General features: G+C 42.2%; 1 protein-coding gene across 9 annotated transcripts in view; it reads left to right on the top strand.

Moving 5' to 3' along the window:
• The first annotated feature begins 1,457 nt into the window (after window positions 1-1,457).
• The window catches only part of ENTPD6 (ectonucleoside triphosphate diphosphohydrolase 6), a 39,829-nt gene continuing 30,026 nt past the window's right edge, over window positions 1,458-11,260 (top strand). For 3 of the 9 annotated variants that reach the window (XR_014786967.1, XR_014786965.1, XM_084829180.1), the window contains exons 1-2: window positions 1,458-1,606; window positions 8,926-9,214. Coding sequence is in view for 4 of the 9 variants with exons in the window: in XM_084829180.1 (XP_084685306.1) it covers window positions 1,535-1,606; window positions 8,926-9,214 (361 nt within the window). In the remaining 5 variants the exon portion in view is untranslated. Of the gene's footprint in view, window positions 1,807-6,542; window positions 6,642-8,925; window positions 9,215-11,260 lie in introns of all 9 variants that reach the window. The other 6 variants (XR_014786966.1, XR_014786964.1, XM_084829179.1 and 3 more) reach the window with 4 other exon arrangements.

The following is an 11,260-nucleotide window of genomic DNA, read 5'->3' as shown; positions in this document are numbered from 1 at the left end:
AAATTCGCCCATGCCTGTCACCTGAATTAAATTCGCCCATGCCTGTCCATTTTAGTTCGCTGATTCCCAAGATGTCGATGTTCAATCTTGCCATCTCATGTTTGACCACCTCCAGCTTACCTTGATTCATTGATCTGACATTCCAGGTTCCTAAACAATATTGTTCTTTACAGCATCGGATTTTCTTTTCACCGCCAGACACATCCACAGCTGAGTGTCCTTTCGGCTTTGGCCCAGCTGCTTCACTCTTTCTGGCGCTACTTGGAAATACCCTCTGCTCTTCCCCAGTAGCATATTGGACACCTTCCGACCTGAGGGGCTCATCTTCCGGCGTCATATCTTTTAGCCTTGTGATATGTTCCATGGGGTTTTCTTGGCAAGAATACTGGAGTGGGTTGCCATTTCCTTCTCCAGTGGACCACATTTTGTCAGAACTCTCTGCCATGACCTGTCCGTCTTGGGTGGCCCTGCACGGCATAGCTTATGGCTTCAGAGTTACGCAAGCCCCTTCGCCACAACAAGGCAGTGATCCATGAAGGGGTCAAGCAATAGCAGATCACTATTTCGAATTCAGGGGGCTTATCTGCTATTGCTTATAGTGTGCATTTTGCAGTTGCCACCCTGAAATAGGCTCTTCCTGGAGCCTAATTCTATGGTAACTATTGAAATCCTATTAAGCTGGTGGTGAGGAGTGTTTTGTGAATGACCTCAGTAAGTTAAAAAGATGTCTCAGTAAATGAAAAGGAAATAAAAGATGTCCTCAAGTTATAGATATGGAAGAAGCTGGAGTACAGAGCGGATAACCCATTTGTCAAGTAGAAATTTAACCAGGGCATCACCGGCACACAACTTCGGGGGGCTGATCATTTGTAGCATCCGCCCATGTGCAGAGAAGGAATTTGCCACTTCCTTCTTTCCTTGGATTTCTGACTAGAAATACACATTGACTGCACGGCAAAATTCGCCTCACCACATGGGCCTCGCGCCCACGTAAAGGATTTCACCGTGCAGAGCTTTGCCACGCTTGCAGTCCTCTCAGTTTCCTCATCAATAACTCCTACAGCTTTCAGTGGCAGAGACTGCCAAACATTTCACTACGCCCATTACTACCGGGCACGCAACGTCGTTTTCTCATCTTCCCCCTCACTATCGCCGTTTTGTGTCCAGCCTGAGGAAGAGTTCTGTGAAACTCAAAAGCTCGTTCACCGCGTTGTGGGCTTTCCGTGGGCCCTAATGAAGACATTACGCTGCCGTGGCCGCTCGGATTCTCCCGCCCTCGATAAGTACCTCTATCTCTTGCCCCTTAACCCCGAGCGACTGGAGGGGAGGCGGCTACACGCCCCAACGCGCCGAGGCACCTCAGAAGAACTAGGCGCTCGGCGGCGCCGCGCGGAAAGGGCGGGCTCGGCGCGCGCATGCGCAGCTCCCTCAGGCCTGCCCGGCTCCACCCGCTAACCGCTTTCGAGCCGTGGAGAAATGGGGAGCGCTTTCCTAACGCGGACTGGGCGAAGCTGACAGGGAAGTGGGATGGGGGATGTCGGCCCCCTTAGCTTCGGCAAGAGCCGCCGCCCGCCGGGAAGCCGCCTCGGCTTTCCAAAGAGCTGAGGTGAGCGCGAAAGTAAGCTCGACGCCTTCCCGACAGCTCCGGAGCGCCGGTGCCTCAAGGCGGCGACCGGGATGTGCGTGTACGAGGAAGCGGCTTGGTGCCCGCAGCCGGCGGCGGGTCTGCGTGGGGTGGCGGGGAGGCAGGCTGCGGAGTCCGCCTGAAGGGGCTACTACAGGGCAGCCGAGAAAAAAGGCGTGGGGGTAAGCTGGGCTTGTCGCGGGTGTCCAGACCGCGCTTCCCGGGTGAAAGCGAAACGAATGGCGCGCTCCGCGGTTGCGGTCCTGTGGCGCGCTTCCTCGGGAGTAAGCGCCGTATAATTCTGTGGCGCTTATTACCGAGGAAACATGCCCGGGAAAGCGATCTCTATACTGGTGGTGGTGGTGAGGAGATAGATGTCTGGGTCCTCAGCTGGAAAAGAGGACGGGCGGTGGGGGGGGGGCCTTCCGGGCCTTTTTAGCCGTTGGGGAAGAGGAGGGAGTTTCGGCAGGTGCACCTTGTCACGTGTGGGGTCGGAGCGCGCGAAGGAAAGCTGTTCTCCTGTGGAACTTGCTGCCTCAGGATGTGGCGATGGCCACTAGCTTAGCTGGCTTTAAATTGAGGGATGAAGTATATTCATGGAGGATTCAGGGTGCAATCCTTTGCATGAGCATCTACACCAGCCTAAAATCCCGCATTTAAAACATGAGCTTTCCGCTTATGTTTTAAATGCCGGATCACAACGGACTGCCTTTACACATGCTTCCTTTCTCCCCTCCCCTTTCCCCCTCCTTCTCCCCCTTAACTGAGTCTTCCATATATTTCCTTGATTTAGCTCCTCTTCTTGCGAGGTCAGGCGAAACGCAAGCGGGGTGATTTGATACCTCATTATCTCCCATCTATTTAAAAATGGAATAAAGGTCATTCCTGGGGGTTAAAGACACCCGCAAACTTCCGTGAGTGAGTAATCTCAATAGCAGGATAAAAGCTCCCTGTGAAAAAGCCCCATGTTTAGACAGGGAAAAAAAAACACCCCTACACCTCCCAGCATTCCCCAGCCAGTGTGGAGTTGTAGGACCTTTTCTGACTAAACATGCACAGAATTGCATCTTAAGACTAACAGTGGGAACGAATCATCCAGATTCAAAGGCAGTATGCCTCCCAGTACCGGATGCAGTGGTGCGGCAACAGAAGATGGCTGTTACCTTTGTGTCTTGTTTCTGGGCTTCCCAGAGACATCTTGTTGGCTATTGTGGGAAAAGGGACAGTGGAGTAGATGGACAATTGGTCTGATCTGACAAGGCAGCCCTTGTGTTCTTATTTATTTATCTGTAATAATAAAAGAGGATGTGACTATGTCCATTGGCACCAAAGTTCCCAAGACCATGAAACCTAGAAATCTGAAACTTGGCATGCATACTAAGGGAACCCTAGGAGTGTGCACCTCGATAAAGTCTGAAGCCAGGAGATTAGTAGGTTAAGGGTCTGCCCCCTCTCCCCTGCTATGGGGCAGCCTAGGGATGCCAGTGAGCATGCCTTCACTCTGACCGTGTGGGCACAATGTGTCCAGCTCTAACAGCTGGTAAATTCGCTTGAAGGCTTCGCTGTATCAAACGAAGGGCTGCTCCAACCTGTGTGAAACTGGGGTTGTTCACTAGTTTATTTGAAAAAAAAAAACTTTTGTCCTGTCCTTTCACTATATAGTGCCCAAGGCAGCTTACAGTAGGTTACCAAATAGGCTTAAACAATCCTACTCATAAAACAATATCACAAAGCAAAAACATTTTAAAAATTCTTGCTCCAACTTATGAAAAGATATGTGCTGTTTGCTTTCAAATAGGCTGCCAAGAGATTTATGGACGCAGAAATCCCATTGCATAGGGACTTTGGAGTCAATCTCATTGAATTCAGCAGGGCTCGATTCTGAATACATATGCATAGAAGGTTGGACTGTGTTTTGCATGTGGGGGAGAGAGAGGTAGTCGGTGTGGTCCAAGAGTCTTCAACCTTAGACTTAGGACTCACATTTAATTAGGAGTCCCAATTTCAAATTTATTTATTTTTAGAGAATATGTATATCCTGTCTCTTAGGGCAAGGATTCTTGAGGCGTCTAATAATGGTGTAAAAGCCACCCATAGCAATTTTTAACAAATAAATCTGTTAACAATCCCCTTCAGAAGTATATATAAAACTGTTAAAGGCTAAAGAAAAAAAGTTGTGTTTTTAGTTATTTCCCCAGATCATAAGAGAAGTAGCCTGATAGATAAGTAAAGTGAAGGAGCTGCAGATATGAGTTGTATTATGATTAAAAAAGGCCTTGTCTTTTGATGCTGTCCATCTTGCCTCAGAAATTCAGGGCACTCAGAGGAGGGCATCAGAAGGTTATCTTGATAGTTGAACAGGTTCATATTATATGCATACATCTTTCTTGTTAGAATGTCCAGATACAAATGGTGATAGGGCAGCTCCTCGTTTTAACAGCTGTGTAAAAGAGCAAGGTCCACTTTGCCCATACAGGGTGTGGTCTACCTGCTATACCACTACTTGAAGAATAAGAGCCTTAGTCCTCCTTTGTATTGGGAAATTCCCCCCCCCCTTTGTATAAAGTTAATCAATAACAAGAAAAATGCTAATACTATCACTGGTGCAACCTACCTATGGTTAAGGTTTGACTCTCTCCCCCCTCCTCCCAGTATAGAGTAATGATTTAGTTCCTCCTAGGATGGCCAGATGGAAAAGTCCTCTTAACTGCTGGCTTTGAAGGTAGAGCATTTGGCAAGTGCAGCCTGTCTTGTGTGGATATGAGAGAGGGAGGGAGGAATGCTGCTATATCTGCTGAAATGTTCTCTTTTACACAACCATGAAAGCTGCATGAGCTCTGTACTCCTGTACATCTGGTCACATCCTTCTCTTTAAAGTGGTTTTTAAAAATATAATTCAGTAGTACCCATCGTCTTCTCCATATCTTTACGTACACACAGACTGTCTTATGTATGTGTACTTGGGTGAAGACAACCTGAAAAATAACAATTTCTTCACAGAAAAAAAATTAGAAGATAATTTACAAGTTGTTTGTCACATTTGCTGTTAGGTGGCATGTGCTCTAAAAAGCAGTAGTCCATCACAGCGGAAAAGCCTGAGTGTGCAGTTGCCACATGCCATCATCTACGTGTGTGTTGCACACTGTTTCTTGTCTGGTTTGTGTAACATTTTAAGTTACTTTGAGAAATGTCCATGGAGTGTGTGGAAAGACTGGTATAAACTTGATATATGTACACATACATACAACCATTTGTTTGGGTCTGAGTTCAGTCAGGTAGACCCCCCTCTCTAAAGATTTTGCGTTTCACGTGTGTATGTGTGTGTGTGTGTGTGTGTGTGCACGTGCTCATGCACATGTACAAGTGTATAATTAGTACAGATTCTGTCTTTTGGATGTGTATCCCTGCTCTAGGGCTGGGGCATGCTGGGAGCTGTAGGGATGTTTTTTCTACCTAAACATGCACAGGATTGTGCCTTGTGACTGGGATAGAAAATCTAGATGGTACACCCCCACCCTCATAGTTAAAATATAATAACTGAGCATTCACAACCTAAAATATATTGACTTCATGGTAGAATAGGGTTCATCCTGCTCTACATTTCCTCTGTGTGTACATGTCTGTGCATTTGCACACATATAGTGTGCGTGTGTGTGAGTGAGAGCGAGAGAAAGAGAGAGAGAGAGAGAGAGAGAGAGAGAAGGGATCTGTCTAAATGGACTGCAAGTCCATATGGTTGTAGGGCATATGGGTGTGCAGAAGTGGACCATAGATCCTGAAGATTAAGGCCAGAACCTTTACAGCCAACATGAGGCCGCTGCCTCATGGAGCAGTTATTTCTCTTTCCCTGTTAAGCTTAGTAAAGTGGTATCATGACATGGTGAGTGTCCTGATTTTTTCAAGCAACAGCGAATGAAGTGGAGGGGTGAGGAATGCAACTGGGTGATACTGCATCACATGTTCTGTGATGAGGAAGAGGAGATACTTGTGGTAAGGGCCCAGCTCTGGTCTGGTATGTTTTCCAAATGTAATAGTTTACACTGAATGTGCACAGATATTTTTATTTTGTCACTATTCAGTTTTTATCCATGTTAAAGTGACCTGGGTGGATTGATTTTAAAACCTCAGGGATTTAAAACCCCAGTTAAACTTTCATTGGTATTTCTTATATTTCTTTAACAATTATGCATCCTAATTCGTTAACCTAATCACTAAAATGTATGTATTAATTTAAATGTATATCCTGTTTTTCCACCAAAATTACAATTAATTTACAATTAAAGAAGCATTTGCATTATCTACAAGGTTATAATTCTTTCTAGTGTTGCTACTTCATTTCACTTCTGTTCTTTTTCCTATACTATTTAAATCATCTGCAATCCCAGTTCTGCCCCAGAAACACAAAGTAGCTAATCTCTTTTATTTAGATCCATAGGGGGGCAGCATTTTCCAGAAGCAAGGTCTGATCATTAGTTACTGGGCAGAGCAGTTCATTTTCATAAGACAAAAAGGAAATATCCTTGTTTGCTTACAGAGAGTAATGGTGCGATCCTATGTATGTTTAGACAGAAAGAAGTCTTATAACTAGCTGGGGCATGCTTAGGATTGTGCCCTAAATTGTCATAATTTGAGAGCTGAGAAAATTGCAGAGCTCTAGTTATTTAGGTGTGTAATATGAATGTGCAAGATAATCCAGGTGGGTACAGTAGGTAATCCTCATTGTGATATAAAGATGGCAGCTCCTGGAGTCTGAAGCCAGATCTCAATGCTGTGATGAAGCTTATGGCCTCTAGTATCAAACTTATAATAATATAGTATATTAACCTCAAACAAGATTCAACCCCCCTTCTTTATTTACATAGAAACTGTTTTAACTGTTCGGTTAACCTTTGGGTTGTTTTGCCCCTAAACAATCCAGTGCCCTGGGTTCGCATGACACGCTCAACAATCTATAACCTCACTGATTGTAGGTTGTAGATTAAAAGCAGAAGGGAGGAGCATGTCAATGTGCTTAAAGGTAGGTTATTGATTCAATTTTAAGAGATCAAAAGTGTAGATTTAATATACTTGTACTCAAATTTAATTTTAACTAGGCTGGTTAATGTTTTTAAAATCTAATTTAAATAATTGCTTTTTATCCACTCTAAAGTGAGAAGGTTTCCACAAGAAATAAGTTGTTTGTTTTTAGTTTGGAAAGTGTCAGCTGAGAGCATTGTTAATGCAGCACAGAGAGCAGAAGACAGCCATTTTTAAATTGAATGTACATTCTAGCCAATATAGATTTTACATTCAGATTACAATTGTGGGAAATGCAAATACTGATTCATTGTTAAACTTTGCAAATGACTTGGATATAAGTGCCTATTCATGTGCTACCTTTGTTTGAATGCTGATGCTGTCAATGACAATCTAATACCTCCACAAGGCAGGAGTGCAGACTCCATGCCAGATGGGGATTTAGTTTGACTTGTTTGTCATACAGTAATTTAACAATCTTTTCCTGTTTCTTTCCTGGATCTTGTTAAGCTAACTTTACTATAATCTTAAGTAAACTATTTGCATATGGTTTTATTTGCCTTCATATAGAGCTGGGCTCAGGTTAAGTTGGAAAAGAATAAGGAAGTATCAAAGAACTGATGAAATGTTACTCTATTTTGGTGGGGAGTAGGTGGTTTATTCATTCGTTACTGACTTGGGTTCCCCAGATGGCACAGGCTAAAAATCTAAATATACTAATGTTAACTGATCTTTGGCCTTCTTGCCAGAAAGCCTAAAGAAGCTTCACCGGTTTTGTGCTATTTCATGTAAAGGCCTATGTTCTCAGTGATAAAACAGTACCAGAATATGCTGTGCCAAACTGTCTGGGAACAGTAAGATAATGGAAAAAGTCCCAAGATAAAGGGTGGTATCCCATGATAATTGATAGAGAGCAAGGTTCTCTGGATTCCAAAGGAAATGGACCTCATAACACACCATGTTCTAATAACATTATAACTGGAACTTACCCAAAATGGTAGGCAGGGTATGAAACCTTTCCTTCTGAATATAGTTGGTTAATTGCTGCTGTGGCAGGAGAAAATGGCTGAAGGGGTAGTAACTCCTCCCCAATGCAAGGTCATAAATGTAGAGTTTTGGCCCAGTTGAATTTCATATTTGCGCAATCCTTTGAAGATGCTATGAGAATTTAAAGCCACACACACACCTCCCTAGGGATGCTATATTTGGCCAACAAGGAAAACTTCTGGAGGACTCACCAGCCTTATGTAATTGCAACCTGTCTTGAGAAACTTGCTTCATTAGCTTAACAGCACACACCAGTCTTTGTAAAGGTATTTCACCATTCTTTCTTTTTCACATACGCACACACCCTTGTTAAGTCAGAGGTTAATGTATTAAGATTTTTAAATCAATGACTTTAAAAGGGTTTTAAGAGTCTTCCATTTTTAGTTAGTTTGTGGATTCCTACCATTGCTTTGCCTTAGAGTTCTGGTGTGATGTTTCTGTGTTTTTACTTAAGTGGCATTTTTCCACCCAATACATTAATTCCTATCTGATAATGGCAAATATGGCCTCAGTCTTTCACTCATATTTTCAGTTTGTTTTGTGTAATTGTATAGCATGAGCAAGTTCTAAAAATAATTCTTGCTAGGTTTGTTTGTTAATGGTCTGTCCTTAGGGTTATCTTCATAATTTTAAAATATGAACAGTGCAATCCTATACATGTCTACTCAGAAGTAAGTCCCATTGAATTCATGGGACATACTTCCACGTAGATAGGTATAGGATTGCGGCTTAAGGGTGCAATCCTATACATGTTTAAACAGAAAAAAGTCCTATAACTCCCAGCGTTCCTGCTGGGAGTTGTAGGACTTTTTTTTGTCTAAGCATGCATACGGTTGTGCTATAAGGCTCTCTTTCTACTAATGGGTATCTTGTGTCGTGTCTTTTACCGATAATCATTTTTTATATGGCAAATGTCTCTTCAAGGCTAAAGATGCAAGGAAAAAGAAGACTGTTACGTCACAGGTCAAAATTTTGTGCTGTGTCTAGTCTCTTTAAAGCACAATGAATCCTGGCTCAATATTTTCACATTAAGTGTCAGTCTTTCACAACAATTTGTGACAAATTGATGCTGGTAATGTTGTGCTAGTGAACAGAAATTCCCAGCAGTTTCAACTTGACGAATTTGAAAAATATTGAGAGAAAGCTGAGAAAGTGACCACATCTTATTTCAACACTTGTTTCATTATTCATTTTGTATTGGTGCCATTTTGTCTGTAATTATTTGTTTTTTAATGCAGAAGTGCAGTAGGCAACTCCAGTTTGAAGTGAAAGAAGAAAGATTAGTGAAAGCTATGAAGATACCAAAACTCTTCTTCACTTTTGTTATTTTTACATGTGCTGGTATTTATGCTGTATATGTGAAACGGAATTTGGACTTTAAAACAAAAGATGCTGCTGCTGATTTGCAAAACCAGCTTAATAATAAGACATCAGGAACAGATCGGGGAGTTCTTTATGGAATCATGTTTGATGCTGGAAGCACTGGGACTCGAATACACATATTCCAATTCACACAGAAGCCAAAAGGTAGGACAGCCTATTTCAGTTAATTCTTTTACCATCTACTAATAGAAAGTGTTAAGGCATGGGCCCTCATGCCAATTCTGTTGTGTTCTCTAAATAATGATAATTATATATATTGCAAAGCGTGATGAATGTCTTCGAAATTAAGATAAAAAAGAAATGTTGCAAGTGCAACATAGCTAACATTTCAAAAATATATATTTTTAACTATTTGTGTTTGGAACCCACCACACTCTGAGAGGGTTGGGATGGGTTACAGTATAACTAAAATATTCTTCCATGTTCAGTATATTGTAGTGTGCTTATACAGCATTCAGTTTTAATTAATGTCATTGCATTTAAGTAAGGATTACATAATCTAATCCAGCCTTCCCCAACAGGTGCCCTCCAGATGTTTTAGTCTATAACTTTCATCATCCCTGACCATTGGCTATGCTGGCTGGGGCTGATGGGAATTGGAGTCAAGCAACATCTGGAGGGCACCAGGCTGGGGAAGGCTGGATTAGTTTATGTAATCCTTATATGCAGTGACATTAACTAAAATTGAATGCTGTATAAGCATACTGAATTTATACTGAACATCTAGTGTGGTTCTCCCACTATTCTGCTTCATGTTTGGTTGATTCACTTTTCTATCTTGTGGAGCTTTAACTTGACTACTTCAGGAACAATTCTTCATTAATAGGAAGAACACATATGACCTAGACTAATCTAAGCAATGTCCTTGAGGTGATTTTCTTTAAGAGAAGTATATTCTTATTTAAGGGAGGCTCACTGACAAAAGAAATTGAGATAGAATCAGTCTGTGGAAAAAGCCTGCTTGAGGTTCTTCCTTTGTATTGTGTAAAAAAAGCCTAGTTTTGAGGTATGTTATGTATTTACTGCACTAACTAAAAGTGTTGCCTCCTTTTAGACAGGTTAGAAAAATATCTACACCACAAAAAATGTAGAAGTGCCCGTTGTGCTTCCTAAAGTTCATGTTTAGGATTAGGATTAAGATGGAAATAGAAAATCCAACAGCTAATTAATATGGCTCTTTTCCTTGAGGGAAGAGTTCAGTAGGATAACTAGAGGATAAAATATGTGGCAGAACTCCCCAGTTGTAGGGCAGAAAGTGCGTCATATATTCAGCTCCAGTCTCAGTATTTTCCGACCTCAGATTTCTTTGACAGGTTCAGCATATTTGGTAAAGGCCAAGAAAAGTAACGGGGAGAACATTTCACAGAGCACCACATTGAGAATAGACGGAAATACATGTGTTCCCTTCAAGTCTGTGCTTTAGGATGGATTAGGACAGAACAACATCTCATAGTGCACTCAGAATGAGACAGAATATACAGTCTGTTGGTTACTCATATCAGAGCATGATGACTCTCCCCGCGCCTGCCCCCCCAGCACGGGAAAGACTTGAGACAAGTGTTCAAGAAGTGGCCCAGAAGGATGTCATACTGTTTTTTAGAGCCATGGTGGCTACAATATACTGCACATAGCTGAGAGCCTTTGATGTGGATGGTGGTTCAGATATTTTTATATTTCAAGCTAGAGCTCTTCCTGCACCTTGCAGTTGTTTGGTTGCGATACAAATCAAAAGTTGATTCTGAGCAACAAATTCAAAGAACACAGCCTATTTGCAGTTTTCATATGAACAATGAATATAATTTATTTATTACAGTTACTTATATCCCACCTTTCAGGATACAAATCCTTCCAAGGTCACTTACAAGAAACATCAAAATGCCTTTTTTAAAATAACAATAAATGATATCAACCTATATCAGAAGACGCTTGCTCCTTGGGAGGAAAGCTGTGGCAAACCTAGACAGCATAGTAAGAAGCAGAGACATCACCTTGCCGACAAAGGTCTGTCTAATCAAAGCTATGGTTTTCCCAGTAGTAATGTATGGCTGTGAGAGCTGGACTATAAGGAAGGCTGAGCACCGAAGAATCGATGCTTTCGAACTGTGGTGCTGGAGAAGACTCTTACGAGTCCCCTGGACTGCAAGGAGGTCAAATCAGTCCATCCTAAAGGAAATCAACCCTGAGTGCTCA

This window comes from Heloderma suspectum, chromosome 1, assembly GCF_057233095.1.
Source record: "Heloderma suspectum isolate Gila_16-S chromosome 1, 16-S_ref, whole genome shotgun sequence".
NCBI classification, from domain to species: domain Eukaryota; kingdom Metazoa; phylum Chordata; class Lepidosauria; order Squamata; family Helodermatidae; genus Heloderma; species Heloderma suspectum.
Note: the sequence above shows the minus strand (reverse complement) of the source record. Positions and strands in the feature narration are given on the sequence as shown.